Here is a 20427-nt window from a genome sequence, read left to right as displayed (position 1 = left end):
TCACAAAAAGATGGCTCTGAGAAGCTCTTGCCCTGGGATGAGCAGGGAGATGTATGGGGGAGTCCAGAGAAGCAACTAACTACAAGAAAAGGAATTAGAAAGACCTATAGGAGGGCAGAGGGGACACGAGACTGGAGAGAAAGTCTCCTGTCCAAAGGGGTGAACGGGGAGAGGGAAGTGGCAGTTCCCTTGGGAAATGGAAGTTTGGTAAAAAGGGATGGTGGTTAGGAAGGACTTTCAGAGGTTCTTTTTATGTGGGGTACAATGTAATCACCCTCCCATCCCCCAAACAACTTCAGGAAAGATATGGGTAGGATGGATCTGGGTCAAAGTCTCCTTAGAATAATGATTATTTTTTGGCAGCCATCTCTAACTACTTTAACTTATTCTCTTGGTTAGCACTCAGCATTTTAGAACACCAGTAGGTGTTTGATTATTACAATACAGACTATCTTTCTGGGTTGGCCACAGGAAAACTGGAGAGCAGGCCAGTCTGTCCTTGGGTTCGAGCACTGCTCCCTTCCCCCCTCCCCCTTCTGGACTAGCAGGCGCCCCTTCCCAAAAGTAGACCATTTCATTTCATGGCTGGCCTCTCTTCTTTCCCTTCTTTCCCCCTCCCAATTGACCCCTAGAGTCAATCTCAGAAAAGATATGACACCTGATTTTTTTTTTTTTCTTCTGAAATTCTCTACTTTGTGAGTTAGAATTATGTGTTTGCTGATCTCGCTCCAAGTGAGAGGGGAAGGATGGGTGAGTGCGGGGGTCTGGCCTGATGACAGGGACACTACTGTCCAGGGAAGCAAACATTCCCTTGGAGGGATCCTGTGGGGTGGTGCAGTGCTGGGCATGGATGTCCTGCCAGATGCCCAAAGTGGTCCTCTGTGCAGGACTTTTCAGAGGTAGAGTGGGAGGGGCTGGTTGGCCACTCCAGGTGTGGTGTAAGAAAGGGCAGGGCTGCTCAAAGGACTGGGGTGGGTAGATTCGAGGTAGAAGCAGTGAGGCAGAAGTGCTGAGCAGAGCCCCAGTGCCAGGAGCAGGTTTTGGACTTCGGACAGGCAGGCAGGCAGGAACACAGAGCGATGACTGAGGACCCGTTTTCCTTGGGGCAAAACCCCAGTCCATTCACTTCCCAGAGGAGTAAGCAAAGGAGGCCACACACTCACTTTCCTAAGAATCTGTTCGTTGTTGATGCTGGTTTTCAAGTCCTGTCTGATGGCTGGACACACAGCTGTCTGCGTCTGGGCACAGTGCTTTTCATACGTTTTCAGGAACTTCCGAAGAATTGGAACGATGGGCAGGGGTGTTCCTTTAGTTTTTTGTTTTCCTTCCTTTTCCCTTGGCATTGTTTTACTGTGTTAGATTCTACCTGGACTCTGAAAATAGCACCTTGCCCTGAAACCCAACACACAGATGTCTTTTGAAGGAGCAGATCACACATTCCCCCACTAAAAATTGGCAAATATTGCTGACACCCTTCTCTGCTTAAAGTGCCTCACGTATCTTAAAATGGGAGTAGGGAATCAAGATGGATACCATTGAGTAAAACTGTTGTTTCCAGGATCTGTTTTCATGGATCCATGTTCTTTTAGATTCTTTAAAATGGGGCAATAGGAGCACGTAGGTGGCTCAGTCGTCAGGCATCTGCCTTTGGCTCAGGTCATGATCCCTGGGTCCTGGGATCGAGTCACGCATTGGGCTCCCTGCTCAGTGGGAAGCCTGCTTCTCTCTCTGCCACTCCCCCTGCTTGTTCTCTCTCTCTCTCCTCCTCTCTGGCAAATAAATAAATAAAATCTTTCAAAAAATAAAATAAAATGGTGTGATACCCTTGGAACTCAGTTATAACATTAATGGTGGGCACTAAATATTGCCAAGGACATATTGATTTTTAAATGGCATAGTTCTCTTTATAGACATAATTCTTGCCAGGCAGCATATCCACAGGGGTTAAGAATGCGAGCTTTGAAGGGGTACAGACTTGGATTTTAGTCTTGTCTCCACCACTGGACTCACTGGGGTCGACTTAGGTGTTCTTTTTTTTTTAAAGATTTTATTTATTTGATAGAGATCACAAGTAGGCAGAGAGGCAGGCAGAGAGGGAGGAAGGGAAGCAGGCTCCCTGCCACGCAGAGAGCCCGATGCGGGGCTCGATCCCAGGACCCTGGGATCATGACCTGAGCCGAAGGCAGAGGCTTTAACCCACTGAGTCACCCAGGTGCCCCAGACTTAGGTATTCTATGAAGAGTTTTGAAGCCTCTATTTCTCCATCTGTAAAATGGATTATGGTTGCCACCAGGATTAAGGAAGGTAAATTTATAAAGCACTTAGCACAATGCCTGGCACATAGTAAAAGTGCTCAATAAACTTTATTAGTACTATGAAGTGATTCTTATTTTCCTGGCCACAGGAAGCCACCCAGCAGTAATGATCTATCCCTTCAATTATCCAGCCTTGAAAGGTCCCTCCATGTGTTCATGTCACCAGCTAGATCTCTTCTTTCCGGAGTACCACTTTTTTTTTTAAAAAATTAACATATAATGTATTATTTGCTTCAGGGGTACAGGTCTGTGAATCATCAGTCTTACACATTTCACAGCCTTCACCACAGCACTTACCCTCCCCAATGTCCATCACCCAACCACCCTATCCCTACCCCCTCACCAGCCCCCCCCCAACCCTCAGTTTGTTTCCTGAGATTAAGGGTCTCTTATCGTTTGTCTCCCTCCAGATCCCATCTTGTTTCATTTTTCCCTTCCCTACCCCCTCACCCCACCCCCACCTCTCAAATTCCTTGTATCAGAGATCATATGATAATTGTCTTTCTCTGATTGACTTATTTCACTTAGCATAATACCCTCTGGTTCCATCCACAATGTTGAAAATGGCAAGATTTTGGTTTTTTGATGGCTGCATAGTATTCCATGCAGATATACACATCTTCTTTATTCATTCCTCTGTTGATGGATATCTAGACTCTTTCTATAGTTTGGCTATTATGGACATTGCTGCTATAAACATTGGGGTGCACGTGCCCCTTCAGATCACTACATTTGTATCTTTAGGGTAAATACCTAGTAGTGTGATTGTTGGGTCGTAGGTCAGGCAAATGAAACCTGAAACCACCCTCAGATGACTGGCAAGGGCCTTGACAACACCTCCCAAATTACCCAGACTGTTTGAACTAAAGCGTTGACTCACTTCCCCTCAGATGGGGGGTAGTAACCTCCGGAATGACTGGCAATGACCTTTACCTCATTATACTACTAAAATCTCCACCCAAGGAAGGGCCTCAGCCTCATTTACATAACAAACAATGTCTGTATAGGCGTGTTTCCTTAATGTACATGTGGGACCTTATGCACGCCTCTACACATGATGACAAGGCCTCCCTATCTAAATATTCATCCTAACTGTAAACAAAAGGAACCCACCTCCCTGTCTTTCTTTCATCCAGCTTTGAAAGCTATTTCCTGTGATCTCATTATTTGCTGCAAATAAAGTTTACTTTGTGGGACAACTCCACCTGGTGTATCTGTGACTCACTGAGGAGCTAGCAACTCCGAATTGGTTTGGTCCCAGTAACTTAAGGTAATGTTTGGTTCTTTGAACTGGATTCACAGAGACAAAAGTTTATGAGAATTATTAAGAGGCCTTGTTTCAGGAAGAACCAGTTTGAATCCTGTGTCTGTCAATTATTAGCAGACTGACTGTGACTAGTCCACTTCATGTGCCTGAACCCGGTCTTCATCTGTAAAAATGGTGGGACTATAATCTCTTTGGTATTTGTGGGGATTTAATGCAAATTAAATGTAAAGTTTTTTCCTCGGTACCAAGGGGATGTTGATGGGTGATGATGATGATAAAGAACTATTATGAGGGGGCACCTGGGTGGCTCAGTGGTTAAGCCTCTGCCTTCAGCTCAGGTCATGGTCTCAGGGTCCTAGGATGGAGCCCCACATCCGGCTCTCTGCTCAGCAGGGAGCTGGCTACCCCCTCTCTCTCTGCCTGCCTCTCTGCCTACTTGTGATCTCTTTCTCTGTCAAATAAATAAATAAAATCTTAAAAAAAAAAAAAAAAAGAACTGTTATGAGGAATAAGGAATTAGTTCCTTGTGGATACTTGGAACAGAGCCTGGCACATTGTGATGGCTCAGGTGGGGAGGCTGAAGCCTAGTGAGGGAAGTGATTTGCCTAAGGGCAAACACTGGTAACCAGAGCAGCTGGGATTCAAATTCAGGCAGCCTGGCTCCACAGTCCAAATTCTTAACCACTCTGACATACCACCTAGAAGGTACTGATACTGACTGTATGTTTTCAACTTCCTCCTAAATTCTTATGTTGAAGCCCAACCCCCAGGGTGATGGTATTTGTTTGATAGGGTGTTTGGGAGGTGAGCAGAGTTAGATGAGGTCATGAAGGCAGGTCTCCCACCATGGGATTAGCGCCCTTGTAAGAGACACAGAGTGGGGCACCTGGGTGGCTTAGTGGGTTGGGCAACCAACTCTTCATTTCACCTGGAGTCCTGATCTCAGGGTCATGAGACAGAGCTCCAAGTCGGGCTCCATGCTCAGCCTGGAGTTTGCTTGACATTCTCTCCCTCTGCCCCCACTCCCACACTCTTTCTAAATAAATAAATAAATAAAATCTTTAAAAAAGAAAGAAAAGAAGGAGACACTAGAGAGCCAGTTTGTCTCCCTTGAAATGGCTGCCACTGCCAAGCCAAGAAAAAAGGCTCCAAACCTAGCTTCCTGGTACCTTGCTCTTGGATTTCCCAGTCTCCAGAAGTGTTAGGAAATGAATTTGTTGTTTAGGTCACAGTCTATGGTATTTTGTTAAGGCAGTCCAAGTTAAGGTTGGTACTATGTAACATCACTGTTCACAATATGAAGTATTTCTCACCAGCCTCTTCTGGGTATTTACAGGAGTACAAACTACACGCATAACATTCTGGAAGTACTCTATTAAGGCGCTTTTAAATCTCGAGCTTTTCACTTGATATTTTATCACGAGCGTTTCTTCGTCATTTCCATGTGCAGTAACGCGTGGCCCAGGCTCTCAGTAATGCGCATTTAGTGGAGGTGCAGCATCCTCTGCTAACTGGGACTCTCTCGGAGTGTTGGGGACGGTGAAGTGAGGGCTGCGGAGCACAGAGTAGGGGGCGGAGGGCCCTGCCTTCTCGAGACGCAAGCGAGGCCCATTTGCCCCGGGCCTGCTGCTCGCCCAGCTCCCCCTCGGAGTCCCGGGGGCTAGAGAGAGCTCCGGACCTGCCGCTGCCCGCAGCAATTCAGAACCTCCGGAGAGAACGCCGGCCACCCACGCCGCAACCTGGTCGCCGGCCCGCGCCCGCGCCCGCACTCACTCCGGCGCCGGGTCCCCGCGTCCCCGCATCCCCGCGTCCCTCGCCGGCCGGCCTCCCGCATGCGCCCTGCACCTTGGCGACGGCGCGGGGCGGGGCTGGAGAGGTCCGCCCGAGGGGAGGCGGAGGCGTAAGGGGGCGAGGCGGAGGCGGGAGGAGGAGGGAATTGGGGGTGGCGGCGGGAAAGCCCTTCCAGGGTTCGGGAGGGTGGGCGTGGGCTCGGGCTCGGGCATGGAGAGCACCTGGGGTCCTCGCCGCGTGGCGGGGTCGTCAAAGCCAGTGGCTCTGCGATGGACGAGGTCTAGGAGGAGACAGAAGTGTGGGACCCGTGGGCCTGGCCATTAGTGGGGCCGGAGTGATGGGGGCAGAGGTCGCCTAAGGTAGCTGCGCGCCACTCCCGCCTGCAGAGGGCGCTCCTGCTCCCGCGTCCCTACCCCCATTCCCAGGCCCGGGAGGCAGGGGGCGCAGGGATAAAGGGGGCAACTCAGGGCAGGGCCTGGGACGCAGTTTGGCTGGGGGAGGGGTAGGCGGGTAGTATTGAGTGAGGAAGGATAGGCAAAAGCGGTTGCAGCTTTGGAAATAGGTGGGGGAGGAAAAAGGATTTTAAGAAATTTGGCCGTGGTCAGTAGTTTTGGGGCTCATAAATTTAAGGATTTGGGGACAGAATAAAGGCCCCTAAAGAAATTCATGTTCTAGGGCCGCCTGGGTGGCTCAGTGGGTTAAGCCTCCGACTTCGGCTCATGTCAGGATCTCAGGGTCCTGGGATGGAGCCCTGCACCAGGATATCTGCTCAGCAAGGAGCCTGCTTCCTCCTCTGCCTGCCTCTCTGCCCACTTGTGATCTTTCTCTGTCAAATAAATTTTAAAAATCTTAAAAAGAAAGAAAGAAATCCATGTTCTAATGCTGGAACCTATGGCTGTGTTGTTTTTCGCGGCAAAGGCGACTTTGTAGATGTGATTAAAGTTACATACCTTGAGTCTAGGAACATAAACCCCAGAAAACTCACCACCCCCACCATGGTGGTCAGAGACATTGTTGGCTTTAAAGATGGAGAAAGGGGACCCTAGCCAAAGAATTCCCAAAGACTCTAGAAGCAGAGTAGGTGTGGAAATGTGTCCTTTCCAAATGTCCACAAAGGAACCCAGCTCTGCTGACACCTTGATTTTAGAACCCTGTGGGACTTCTGATACCCAGCACAGTCAAATAATAAATTATCAGTCTCTTAGGGTATTAATAGTCTTGCGCGCCTGGGTCGCTCTGCCCCTTAAGCCTCCCACTCTTGATTTCAGATCATGGTCTCAGGGGCTTGGGATGGAGGCCCTGCTTCCTCTCCTCACTCAATGTGTAGTCTTGGTGAGATTCTATCTCCTTAACCCTCTGCCCCTCCCCCGGCTGGCACACGCGCCCTCTCTGGTGCTCTCTCTCAAAAGAAATAAATAAAATCTCTTTTAAAAAGGACAAAAAATAGGCTCTTCATGAATGTTTGAAGGAAGAATGAATTAAAAAAGAAATTGGATTAAATTAATTCACATTAAACTGTAAGTGGAAAATAGTCCATTCTCCTCCAGGGCTACTTGTATTTCTAAGCTTGTCTTTTAAACTCAAACGGCTCTGATGGAAAAAATTTTGTGGCACAAAATGAATCCAGGAAGTAGGGAAGAGCAAGAAGGGATCTTGCATTTGGTCAGACATGACTTTCTAGCCAGTACCCTTCCCCCCCCCCCCCCCCCCCCCCCCCCCCCGTGAGTCTGGATTAATCCTATTGTGCAGCCTCCTCCTCCACTGCTGGATGGGTGTTCCTAGGATGCAACCAGAGAGGGGCGGTGAAGGAGGAGAACTACAGAGGGAGGTGGGCACCTGGGTGGCTCAGTCCTTAAGAGGCTCTCTTTGGCTCAGGTCATGATTCCAGAACCCTGGGATAGAGCCCCACAACAGGCACTCTGCTCAGGATGAAGCCTGCTTCTCCCTCTCCCACTCTCCCTGCTTCTAGTCCCTTTTTTGCTATCTCTCTTTCAAATAAATAAATAAAAATCTAAAAAAAAAAAAAAGAAGAAGTACAGAGGGGTGTTAAGAGAGTGCACTTACAGGTCACTGACAGGGACTCAAACACATGCTTAGAGATCTTGGAATGATGACGAAGGCCACTGCCCAGAGGACAGGGACAGAGTAAGGGTCAGAAACTAGATGGACCACCACGGATGAGACGAGAAATCCTTCCTACGCACAGTGGGAAAGTTCAAGGAAGTAGAACACGAGGATTGGGTTCAGCTGCAAGTAACAGAAACCCATTAACCCTGGTTAAAACAATATAGAAGTTCATGTCCCTTTCATGTAAATGAAATTCATGAATAAGCAGGCCAGGGCTGCTAGGGAAGCTTCACGATCATAAGGAATCCAAGCTCCTAATACTTTATTACTCTGCCATCCTCTGTGTGAGTTCTACCTCATGGTCCAAAATGGTTCCTGAGCTCCATTTTGTCTACATTTCAGAGGGAGAAGTAGACACAGAAGTGCACATTCTCTCCATATAAGGACATTTCCCAAAAATTGCACGTGGCACTTGTGCTTAGATTCCACTGGCCAGACTTATGGACATGATCATATCTAGCTGCAAAAACTGATGGGAAATAGAGTCTTTATTCCAGGCAGACATGTGCACAGCTAAAAATGGGGGCCTCTGTTACTTACAGAGAAAGGGGAAGATGGGCATTGGGAGGTAACAATCTGGACCAGCAGCCAGGATTACAGGGGTAACAGGAGCAGTGGGTGGGATCTGCACCAGTTTACAAGCACAGCCTGGGTTCCTCACACATTGAGCATTTGTAAATCAGAGGCAGGCCTGGAACTCATTTCACTGTTGTTATAATTTTAGGTGTGACTCACATGGGCTGGTTAAACATGTGTTTTGGGTTCCGGCAAAGCTGGCCACGCTGCTGGCAGTCTTCCTACTATCCATTCTCCGCTTCTGCCTTGTTGATGTAACTTGATTTCAGCATGGCCACTGGCAAACCAGGCGAGGAAAAGAAGCTTCCCCAGGCTTCCTTGTGTATGGGGCGACCATGTGACATAGCACTGACAGGCGCCATAAGCAGAAGCCAATAAATGAGGCTGCTCGGAAAGCTCTTTATTTTTAAAGGTTTTGTTTTATTTATTTGAGAGAGAGTGAACGAGCGAGAGGAGAGACAGAGCAGGAGCAAGAGAGAACAACAGGGAGGAGTGGCAGAGGGAGAGGGAGAAGTAGGTTCCCCACTGAGCTGGGAGCCCCAAGTGAAGCTCAATGTGGAGCTGGATCCCAGGACCCTGGGATCATGACCTGAGCTGAAGGCAGACGCTTAACTGACTGAGCCACCCAGGTGCCCCTCAGAAAGCTCTTTAAAAAGAGCTGGGTTTTTGTCTTTTGTTCTTTCATTTGTCCTCTTTTGGGATAATACAGTCATTGCGCTGAAGGTGAAGTTGCTATCTGGTACACAATCACCGGACATCACAGTCTGGATGGCTGAGAAGATGGATAGAAGGAGTCGGGGTCTCGGAGAGCGTCGTAGAGCAGCTGACCCTGTTTGGGCTGCCCTCTGTGTGTTCTCATTACATAAGAAAAGCACTCTGATTTATTTAATGCCAAGCTGCTCTGATTTCTATTACCCCCAGTAGAATAGAGGTTTATGGAAACGTGAACTCCTGGAGTGATGCATCTTTTTTTTTTTTAAGATTTGATTATTTTAGAGAGCCAGAGAGCATGAGCAGGGGGAGGGGAGCAGAGAGAGGGTGACAAGCAGATTCCCTGCTGAATGGGGAGTCTGACTTGGAGCTCGATCCCAGGATCGATCCCAGGACCCAGAGACCCTGAGCCGAAACCAAAAAAGTCAGATGCTCAAATGGCTGAACCACTCAACCATCCCTGGACTGACGCATCCTTGGAAACTGTGCAGACATTCAGTTCCAAAGTTTAAGAAGCGGGCAGTGAACCAGTTTTACTTTTTTTTTTTTTAAAGATTTTATTTATTTATTTGTCAGAGAGAGAGAGTGAGCGAGTACAGGCAGAGTGGCAGGCAGAGGCAGAGGGAGAAGCAGGATCCCTCCTGAGCAAGGATCCTGATGTGGGACTCAATTCCAGGACACTGGGATCATGACCAGAGCCAAAGCCAGTCGCTTTACCAACTGAGACACCCAGGTGTCCCCCAGTTTTACATTTTTTATTGGGATTGTTTTATTTAGAATTTGTATTGCTGACCCCTCTCTGAAGCACACAGTAAAGGTTGTGAAGAGAACAGCGGTTCTGGAGGTAAGAAATAAAGACACAGTCTCTTTGGGGTTTTGAGAACGACTCTGGGTTTTGAGCCGCAAATGTGACAACCAGCCCTGCTGGCAGCCAGATGGTGGTTTCCTAACTGCAGGTCAGCGATGTTTAGACAAGCCTCTCCCCTCTCCTGTGTTTGGAACAAGACAGACAGGGTCATTTCCCCAAACACAAAAGTGATTAAATGACCCCCTTTTCTGATGAAAAGGAGTGACTTCTGCTCCTTTGCCAGTTGCACAGACTCTAGTGCTCCCGCCCTCCAGATAAGATTAGATGTCCAATTACCAAACTGCTCCCTTCTTCTTGACAGCATGCATTCTAGGACTGCCTCCCCTGTTCTCATGCCCGAAGGAGTCATCCAGCAGATGGCCCATCCTTTTAGAAGCCTCTTACAGCTCCCTCCTGAGTCTCTAGGGGCTTTTGCACCTGCTCTTAAGTCCATAAACCCAACATATATATATATATATATATATATATATATATATATATATATATATATATATATATTTTACTGCAAGTGAGCTCCTAGCAATCTGTGGTGAGCAGCCTTTAGCAGAACACTCCAAAGCTGGAGAGTTTTTTTTTTTTTTTTTTAAAGATTTTATTTATTTATTTGAGAGAGAGAAAGAGAGAGAGTGAGCATGAGAAGAGGGAGGGTCAGAGGGAGAAGCAGACTCCCTGCGGAGCAGGGAGCCTGATGTGGGACTGGATCCTGGGACTCCAGGATCATGACCTGAGCCGAAGGCCGTTGCTTAACCAACTGAGCCACCCCGGTGCTCCCAAAGCTGGAGCTTTAAGCCCCTCCCATTTCTAGTGTTTCCAATAGAGGTTCAGGTGCAGACTCAGTCGGAATGGTTGTTAGTTCATTAACCTTGGCCTCCAGTAACTCCGCAATTTCTGTTTCTGTTTCCTCCAGCACTGCCTGCCAGAATAGGGGTTAAATGAATAAATAGAATCAGAAACTCTGGGGCTGGCCCCCATGACCTGTTTTAACAAGCTGTCTAAGTGATCCTGAGGCATGCTCAAGTTTAAGGTCCTTCGTTAAATGAATAAATAAAATCTTTAAAAATAAATAAGAAATTAATCAGGTGACACTTGACAGGCTTAATAAACAAAATTATTCTCACCGGAGAAGAATTTTAAAAGTATTGTTACAAAGTGGCTATAATAATTTTAAAGGCTTTCAAATACTGCTGGTTAATCGTAGTACATGTTTACTATAGCAAGTTTGAGAAGTACTTAAAAATTATGAAATAAAATTCACTTCTGATCACACCAGGCAGGGACAGTAGTATTTAATATCTCAGAGCGCAGTCTTACAGACCCATTCAAACCCTGAACCTCCTGCCACACCTTAGAGACTTACTCAGCCTCCCTTAGATCTCATGTTCCGCTCTGTGAAGCGGGTTCAACAGTACCTTCTCACAAGGCTGTGTGAGCGCTAAATCAGGTAATGTTTGTGAAACACTCAGCCTCATCATAACCGATGCTCACATTGTTGATTATGACCAATATCACCCTTGCTGTAAAGAAGATCCATTTCTTCTTTCCCTGTCACTTTACACTCACAAACGCACACACCAGTTGCCCTGGAATACTTTTCATCTCTCTGTTGGGGTCAACAGCTCACCACAAAAATCCACATGTTTCTAACCCAGCCAGGAAGAGTAGGGACTCTAGCAGAAATGGGACCAGTTTCTCCAAGAAATAGAATTGCCAGCCCATTCTTTTGGAACTTTATTAATGTATTGTTGTCATACAACAAACTGTACATCTGTACGTGTACCACTCGATGAATTTTAACTTGTGAAAAACCACTCATGAAACCCTCGCCACACCCGCATTCTCTTATGCCCTTGTGCTCCTTCCCGCGGGCCTCCCTACGCCCATGACCAGCCCTCTATAGATTAGCTTGCTTTTTTGTTTTAGGAGTTTATTGATTTGAGAGAAAGAGAGTGAGACAGCATAAACAGTGGGAAGAGGGAGAAACAGGCTCCCCAGTGAGCAGGGAGCCCGATGTGGGGCTCAACCCCAGGATCCCAAGATCATGACCTGAGCTGAAGGCAGATGCTTAACCGACTGAGCCACCCAGGCGCCCCTGCTCTTCCTATAGTTCTATACAAATGAATCACACAGCTCATATTCTTTCTGCCCTGCTTATTTCACGCAGAACAGTTACTTTGAGAGTCAGTCCTACTGTTCTGTCTGCTAGTAGCTCATCTCTTTATCTGGCTGAGCAGTGAGCGCTCCATTGTTTGGATAAACCATTGTTTTTTTTTTTAACCATTCACCTGTTAACAGACATGCGGGTTGTTATTTTGGCTATTACAAGTAAAGCTGCAATGAGCCTTCCTTGCAAGTCTGCGTGTGGATATAGGTTCTTGTTTCTTCCAATCCAATTTAAAAAAAATAAGTATTCTCTCCAAACGGTTGCATCCAGCCTTTTTCTCAGGAACACAGAGTCAGGGGATGCTGTTGGGTCAGACACTCTGGGTTAGGTTTTCAGTAGGGCCGTTCTTGCTCTATTGTCACAGGATACAAAGCACCTCTTTTCTTCTCACATGAAGTGCAGGAGCCGTGGAGATCAGTAGGATTTTGAGGCAGGAGGTTTATGGTCCTACCAGTAAGCACCCTAGCAAGGGCCTGGCTCAATGAGCTCACACGCAGAGTCTGCAGCTGCACCTGGCTTCTTAGCTCCGCCATGCGGCAGAGAAGCAGGGGGAAACTGAGGCACGGAAGAGCAATTTAATTTGGGATTGTCAGGCCAGGCGCCCTCCACTAGGACTGCCTTTCCTTTCCCATTGGCCTGAACTCACATTTTATTGAGAAGCCAGATGCCTGAAGCGGGGTCACTTTAAACAAGGAAGAACACACTGAGGTCTCCTTGAGTAAAAGGGACGATCTCCATTATTTACCAGTTACCTCCTCGGGGCACTGCCGGCAACTTCAGTGTTCTAGAATCCTGAACGAAACATTTCCAACATCATCATGCTTCATCCAAAAATAAATAAATATCAGCACCCCCGCAGATGTTTCCTTATTTGCTGAAGGAAAAAAGAAGATAAACACAGTTATTGTGACTCACAATATTTGTGTAAAAGACACCACAGTAGAGCCTTCCTAAGTACTCCCAATGATAATATTTGGGGAACTTGAATTTTTTATCTTAGATGGTTCTGCGCCACTTTGATGCGGCTCTGAGCCTTTCCCCCAATGTTAACACCTAGGATAAATCAGAAGGACTTCGGCAGATGACCAGATGCTTCCAGGAATCGCCTTCTCCACCCAGACATGGAGGCTAGTTTCCCCTTGTCAGCAGGGTCAGGGAGAACAGCCGCCTGCAGCCCCCCACACTCACCAGTGGCTGAAGCAGGTGCTCTCCGTCTGGATAGAGACTGTCAGAATCCCCCAGAGGACACACTGACCAGACACCAGAGGCTGTTTCCTAGCTGTGAGTGACTCGGTCAGGGCGGGGCCTCAGGATTTGGGTTTCTGTCCTAGGACCTCACTTTGAGAACCACTAGTCTAATGTCTTCTCTTTCTCCCCAAACCCCCTAAAATGTTAATTCACAGCTGGGAACTGACTTGCAGGGCCTGACTAGAGACCCCTCCCCCGGGGGTTTGGGCTTAAATAGGGGGGATAAGTTAGGAGGGATAAGAAAGGTCCCTTTGCTGGTTCCCAGGCCTGCAGAAAGGGGAATTATCTCAGGGGTCAAGAGTCTGCCTGTAGTTGACAACCTTCTGGAAAGTACCCAGAGTTGGTCACTCCATGGAGATGACTCTGTTTGGAGAGATTTATCCAGGATTCTCTGTGATTGTCTGAAGTTCAGGGTGTCTGAGCCCAGACCTCAGGACTCAGCCAGAGAGAGAAAGGAACCTGAGGCTTGAGCCTGGGAACTTAGTCCTCCTTGGTTGCCTGAGAGGGTGTCCACAGGCCTGGAAGAAAGGACTATTAGGAACCAGCGTCATGCTGGGGGAGCCTAGTCAGCCTGAGACCTGGGCCTGGAAGGGGGGCAAGCAGCCTGCCGGGTGGCCACCCTGAGCAGCCGAGCAGGCAGTGTGGGCGAAATTAGGGTGGAGATGGCTTCCCAGCTTGAGGGCAGGGGTGTCTCGGGCTGTACTCCAGCACAGTACACTGTCTGGGCCTAGCAAATGAGGCACAGTGCAGCTCCCGGAGCACTCACAGGACTGACCTAAGGGCTCTAGGCTCTGGTGCTGCCATCTTAGCCCACCTGATTCTCTGGGTTCTGGCCCCGTCCCCTGGCCACTGACATCTCACAGGCCATCCTTACCGTGGCTATCCTTTACAGTCCTCTCCCCATGCCTAACTTAGTTCTAGGCCCTTTTGGGCTTCAGAGGAGCGCACTCCTGGATTGTCTGGTGTCAGACCACCCCAAGGGGCCAATCCTTGCCGCTTCCTGTTTCTCTATCCAGCTTCTTGGTCCTTGATGCCCACACTGGGCCCCTCCCATTTGGAGGCTGGTTTGTGAACCTGGCTACGGTCCTGTGATTTTGCTCCTTGCTTCTGGGTGGCAGCTGGAGCTTACTGGCACTCAGCCAGTCACTAGCTGGCTTTTGAGTTCTTTTTTTTTCTTTTTTTAAGATTTTATTTATTTGAGAGAGAGAGAGAGTGAGAGAGAGAGAGCAAACACTTGCATGTGCAGGGAAGCAGGAGAAGGGGCGGGAGTGGAGGAAGACAGAGAGGGAGAAAGAATCTGGAGCAGACTCTGGGAGACTTGGGGCTCAATCTCAGGACCCTGAGACCATAACCTGAGCTGAAACCAAAAGTTGGATGCTTGCCCTAAGAAGCCCCTCAGGCGCCCCTGCTTCCAAGTTCTTTTAAGCCCTGCTCTGGCTTCCACTGGCTGGACTGATGAGTGGGACAGTCACTTGGCCTCTCTGGGCAGCACATTCTCCCTTCATGTCAGGATCATTATAAGAATTACGTAAGATTGCTCATAAAATGCATATCAATGCCCACCCCCCCTTACAGAACTGTGGTCTGCTTGGAGCCCCCTGTCTAGCAGCAGAACCTGGCCCTCGAGTTGGCAGTATGGAGTTTGAGCGATATGCTGGAAGGGAAGGTTTGTACTGAGGCAGAACCAGGTGAGGCTAGAAGGGTGGCCTGGACTCTCTCCCCCAGACTCATAAAGTTCCAATGACATGGGAATTTGAAAAAGTGTAGAAGATGCCTTAAAAAGGATTATTCTTAGAGGAAGCAGGTCTGAAGAAAGGAGAGTTTCTCTTTGGCTCTTTTGGGTTCCTGCACAGGGAGGCCCCTCCCCAAGCCCATTCTGTCTCCTTACAATGACAAGTCAAGGGTTCCAGGGCAGAGGGGACTAAAGGACAAGCTCTTGCCCTATCCTCTACCTCATGGGGCTGGTTGAACTGGAACGGCAGGAAATTGCAAGAAAATTCAGTCTGGGTTTGAGAAAACACCCCTTGATCTATAATTGGAAACTTGAATCCCTCCCCACGTTTGCAAGGATGGTTGAAAAACCAAAAGTTTACTGAATCTTGGCACTTCTAGTCACCGCTATTTAAGACTTGCTGGGTATGTGACTTACTTCCATATTGAATTTTCATGGTCTGTTGGTAAAGGTTTTTGTATATTTCTCAAATATAGTAGATAAAATGCTTTCAAGCAGTGCTTAATTTATGCATTTCCATCACTCTCTCTTTTTAAAGATTTTACTTATTTATTTGAGAGAGAGAGAATGCGAGTGCGCGCATAAGGCCAGGGAGAGGATAGAGGGAGTGGGAGAAGTAGGCTTCTCCCGAGGTGGGGCTTGAACCCAGGAACCTGAGATTATGATCTGAGCTGAAGGCAGACACTTAACCGACTGAGCCACCCAGGCAACCCTGTGTCCCTCTTAAACTGAGCAAGTCTTTTTATTTCCATAAACATTTAAGAAAAATAAATGTCAATGTCAAATTCAAATGTTAAAATGGAAATTTCCATAGGGCCTTTAACTGTGACAGTGAATGATTTGCTTCATTTTCTCGTTACAAAGGACTTCGAAATTTAGCGCTTTAGTTTTAGTTGTTTTTTGTTTTTTAAAGTTGGCTCCGCACCCAGCATGGAGCCCAGTGTGGAATTTGGACTCACAGCCCCGAGATCAGGGCCTGAGCTGAGATTGAGAGTCCAATGCTCAACCAACTGAGCCACCCAGAGGCTCCCAGCTATTTTCTTTTACACCACCACCAAAAAGTGCCAGTTGAATTTCAAAATGATCATTACTAAGGGCTACAGGTTTTAACTTCCTCCTCCTTCCTAATAAATAATGGGTGGGGTAGGGGGAGGGCTTGCTGTAAGACATAAAGCCAGCCAGAGGGAAAAGGCCTGGATCTGTGCCTCATCTTTTTTGGTAACTGGAAGGGCTGATGATCAGCCAAAATGCTACCCTCTGTGACGTTAAAATGCAACTGTCAGTCCCTTTGGCTCCTTATTTGAATCCAAATAAAAATTACTGTCACAAGGCAGTACAGCTTTGCTCTTTGAAGGCTGCCTTTTGTCTAAAAATTGCTAAAAGATAAACTGCAGCATATGAAAAATGTTAAGAGTTTATCGGAGCAAAAATCGGTTCCAATCAGAAACACCAGGCTGGAAGCGGCTAGGAGCTCGCTGCACCAGGAGTCTGGGGAGAGATATGGGAAGAAGCAGAAGTGAAGAAGGGACATTATTGACTGGTTTATGGCTTAAAGCCTACTGGTTGTCATTGCTGTCCTTTGTAACCTTGAGGCACTTATAGGCTTAGATTTTGGTTTGCTTATATAGGCAGCCATGATATAGAGCCTCCTCAGTCTAATGGTCTCTTTAATTAATTCAACGCTTAAGCAGATTTGGGTACTGGGCTCTTTTCCTACACCAGGCTGTTTCATTTGTAAATCAGTGACTTGATTAATGACTGGGACTCTATTAATTCCTCCAAGGATGACAGGAAGAACATTATAATACAGTCTATAGGGTCTGTCAATGCTGCTCAATTGGTCCATAGTCATGGACCCCTGGGGGAAAGCAAGGCACATTCTGTCAGGAAAGATCCACTGAAGGAATTAAATTATCTACACAAACTGTTGGGGAGGGGTGAGTGGGAGGGACCCTGGGGGTTGTCTGCGTATGGAACTTATAGAAGGATCCTCAGGTCACTCTGGTCCAGTCTCTAGCTTGACCACAACCTAAAGGCTTCATCTCAGGGCTCCCGTGTTTAGCAGAGTGCTTAGTGCATAGCAAGGGCCTAACACCTTGTTCTTGAAGACAAAAACTTAAACATTTTACATGTATAGGGGAACCAAACCTAAAGATGTTAGCAGACCAAGATCATAAAGGTAGTTTCTAGCTGAGTCGTGACTTCCAATCAACGTCACTGCTCCTCCATCATTAGCCACCGTCATTCATTCATTCATGGAATGTGCATTAAGTCTCCTCATCTAAGAACGAGGGGCTGTGGGGCACAATAAGCCCCTCTTCACTCTCAGGAAGAATCATTTACAATCTACTGAGGAAGATATGATAACTGTACAAAACTAGATACAATATATGCTGGTACAAAATAATTTAAATGAATCTTTTCTAGGAGTCACTGCCATGCACATAGATAAAGCACAAACCAACCGCCTCTTTACAGTCTTTCGCTTCTCAGTAACCAGTTGCTTAGGCTACTGGATCTTTCTAGACTCCTTCCTTTCTCCTATGTTCCTGTGTCAACAAATCTTATTGATACCTTCTTCAGTTCTACCCAGAATCTAATCACTCCTTGTATGCTCTGTGCTATCACCCTGGGGCCCAGACGCTGCCATCCCTCACAGGATTAGGATATTAGTTGACTGGCTTTCCCACTTCTTCCTAGACCTCCCTTGAGACCTCTCTCAACTAGGCAGTCACAACAACCCACAGGTCAGTTGGTCATGTAATTTCACTGCACAATACCCTCTACCACCCGGCTCCTACCATTCCCCTCACACATTTTGCTGTGGCCACACTAAAGTCCTTGCTGCCTCTGAGCACACCCTGCATTTTATTTCTTCTGTGAGAATCTTCCTCCACACATCCATCGAACTCCCTTTCCTCACCTCCTCGTTCAAATCTCTCCTTCCTGGTGGAGGCCTGCCTTGATGACCTAATTTCCAAGTGCATCCCACATCTTTGGGCCCCATGCGTGGCACTCCCTGACTCCTGTCCTTGTTGTGCCCCATCATACTACCTACCATCTGACAGCTTATACATATTCAGGCCTCCTTCTCCCTGTGGGTTGTAAGCTCCAGCAAAGCAGTGATTTTGGCAGTATTCTCACTCCTGACACATATTTCGATGGAGAATTTAGGACTGAGATTCAGGCTCAGGATTTGGGATTTAATACATCAGCCCCCATTCCAGTGTTTCTCAAACTTTAAAAATGTGATCCGGGGCACCTGGGTGGCTCAGTGGGTTAAAGCCTCTGCCTTCGGCTCAGGTCCCAGGGTCCTGGGATGGCGCCCCGTATTGGGCTCTCTGCTTGGCAGGGAGCCTGCCTCCTCCTCTCTCTCTCTGCCTGCCTCTCTGCCTACTTGTGATCTCTGTCTGTCAAATAAATAAATAAAATCTTAAAAACAACAACAACAACAACAAAAAAAAAACAAAAAAAGTGATCCTCATTAACACAAGTATCTCAGGCTCCATTTTAGAAAAGGGCCTCTGGGTAAGAATCAGTCTCCTATGCATTTGTATCAGTAAGATTTTGTTGAGCTTCTTTAGTAGTTTGAATAATGAAAAGAGGTGTGTGTATTTTCAAGTGTAAAATTTGTAACATTGACTATGCCTTTTCAAATTATATACCTTCCCTCCCCTGAGCTCTTTGTCTCCTTTGTGAGATTCTGATAGGCCTCTTTGCCTATCAGAGGAGTCATTGCCATGCACACAGATAAAGCACTCCATCCTGCACTGAGAATCCATCTAAAATGATGGGTGGTTCTTGAATGGGCAGTGTGGCTTTCTCAGTTCTCGGCTGAGAAAATATGCTAAATTTGGAAAACAATGTTGTTCACTATAGGCAACAGAATTCTTCCTTGATGACCAAAAACTTCATGTATTTGAGGACTAAACTCCATGTCAAAGAGCAGACTGACACAAGGAAAACACAAAGCTTCTGACAGTATGAAACAAAGAGAACTTGAAATACAAGGCAAAAAACAAAACAAATCTTCAAAGGACTGTCAACAGGTTACACTACCTCTGGGCTAACGTAAAAGATAGGCATAAGCTTAAAATACGGTGCAAATGGTATCACGAAGCTAAGAAGTCAAATGGATGAAGAATGAACTTTTGGCCACAGAAGTGGCCAAATCTCAGGTAAGTATGCCTAAGAGGAATCAAGGCCAGTCTCTGAACATCAGTGATTGAGGTTGAAGCATGTCATGTCTTTTTTTTTTTTTTTTTTTTTAAAGATTTTATTTATTTATTTGACAGAGAGAAATCACAAGTAGATGGAGAGGCAGGCAGAGAGAGAGGGAAGCAGGCTCCCTGCTGAGCAGAGAGCCCGATGCGGGACTCGATCCCAGGACCCTGAGATCATGACCTGAGCCGAAGGCAGCGGCTCAACCCACTGAGCCACCCAGGCGCCCGAAGCATGTCATGTCTAAGAAAGGTTATTCTCTGAAGGCCACTGACTTGGGAGTAGCAGTGTCAGCAATCAGAATCCAGCAGTGCTAGCTATGCCTTCTTACTTTAGTGTACACAAAAAGGGACTTTATTTGGCTTCAGGGGTCTCCTCTTTTGGAATCATGCAATTTGGAAGGGCCAAGTATGGCGCCCTCTCTCATTAAAGAACTAGCTTGTTTACATTATAGAATATACTGTGAAGTCTTTGAAGTTTCTGACAAGTTTTCTTTTTTTAAAGATTTTATTTATTTATTTAACACAGAGAGAGGTCATCACAAGTAGGCAGAGAGAGAGAGGTGGAAGCAGGCTCCCCGCTGAGCAAAGTCCGATGCAGGGCTCAATCTCAGGACCCTGAAACCATGACCTGAGCCACCCTGGTGCCCCTGACCAGTTTTCTTCTAATACATGAGCTAGACTGAGTAGGATTCTGTTATTTCGATAAAAGCAGGATCCGATTCCTTCCTCTTTATTAACCTTAAACTCTTCTGGAGTTACAAGGGCTAAGTTTTATGGAGGTTTATTTAGAAATGCTAAGAGGGCTGCTGTGGCACTAACAGGGAAGTATTCTGGCTTCTCTCCTTGGGGACACAAGTTACCCACTAAACTGCTCTTTGGTGCTGTTACTTTATATTCTCTAGACAATTCAGCAAAATGGCACAACATGATCAAATTCTAACACCCAGAAGGACTGCACTGATGGTCAAGCTACCGGGCAGGGTAATGTACAGGAGTCAATATAGGGCTTACCAGAAGCTCTGATGTCAACTGCTTTTGAGAAAAGTAGAAATGGGGTTTTTCAAAAAGTCTAACACAGGCTGAAAAAGTCAGCTCTGAACTACTTACCTAGAGAGGGGTGGAATACATTCACACACAATGGCTGTTGGGAATGAAGGGATCCCACACAGCCCCTCCGTACTGTAGGTCCTCAAAACAAGTCTGTTGAATGAATGAGTAAGGCCCACAGTCCATCAAAAATCAGCCAAGTTAAGTGCAAGAAAAGAATCCTGAGCCCTTTTAAAACAGATGACTTTGTTCTTCTTTGTTATTGAGGACTTCTTGTCTGCTATTCCCTTCCTAACAGGCAAGGTACAATTAATTTTAAGAATTCTTAAATCAGTAAGAAAGTAAGGTCTCACAGAGAACA

General features: G+C 46.9%; 1 protein-coding gene across 5 annotated transcripts in view; it reads right to left on the bottom strand.

The window, feature by feature from the left end:
* LOC122908554 overlaps positions 1–5416 on the bottom strand; it is a 46595-nt gene extending 41179 nt beyond the window's left edge. For 3 of the 5 annotated variants that reach the window (XR_006384977.1, XR_006384979.1, XM_044251503.1), the window contains exons 1-2: positions 4752–4985; positions 1164–1392 (exon numbers count right to left, since the gene is read on the bottom strand). Coding sequence is in view for 1 of the 5 variants with exons in the window: in XM_044251503.1 (XP_044107438.1) it covers positions 1164–1343 (180 nt within the window). In the remaining 4 variants the exon portion in view is untranslated. Of the gene's footprint in view, positions 1–1163; positions 1393–4751; positions 4986–5355 lie in introns of those variants that run through there. The other 2 variants (XR_006384978.1, XR_006384980.1) reach the window with 2 other exon arrangements.
* Between the last annotated feature and the right edge of the window lie 15011 nt (positions 5417–20427).

This window comes from Neovison vison, chromosome 6 (genome assembly GCF_020171115.1).
Source record: "Neovison vison isolate M4711 chromosome 6, ASM_NN_V1, whole genome shotgun sequence".
In the NCBI taxonomy this organism is placed as follows: domain Eukaryota; kingdom Metazoa; phylum Chordata; class Mammalia; order Carnivora; family Mustelidae; genus Neogale; species Neogale vison.
This window is presented reverse-complemented; position numbering and strand designations above follow the sequence as displayed.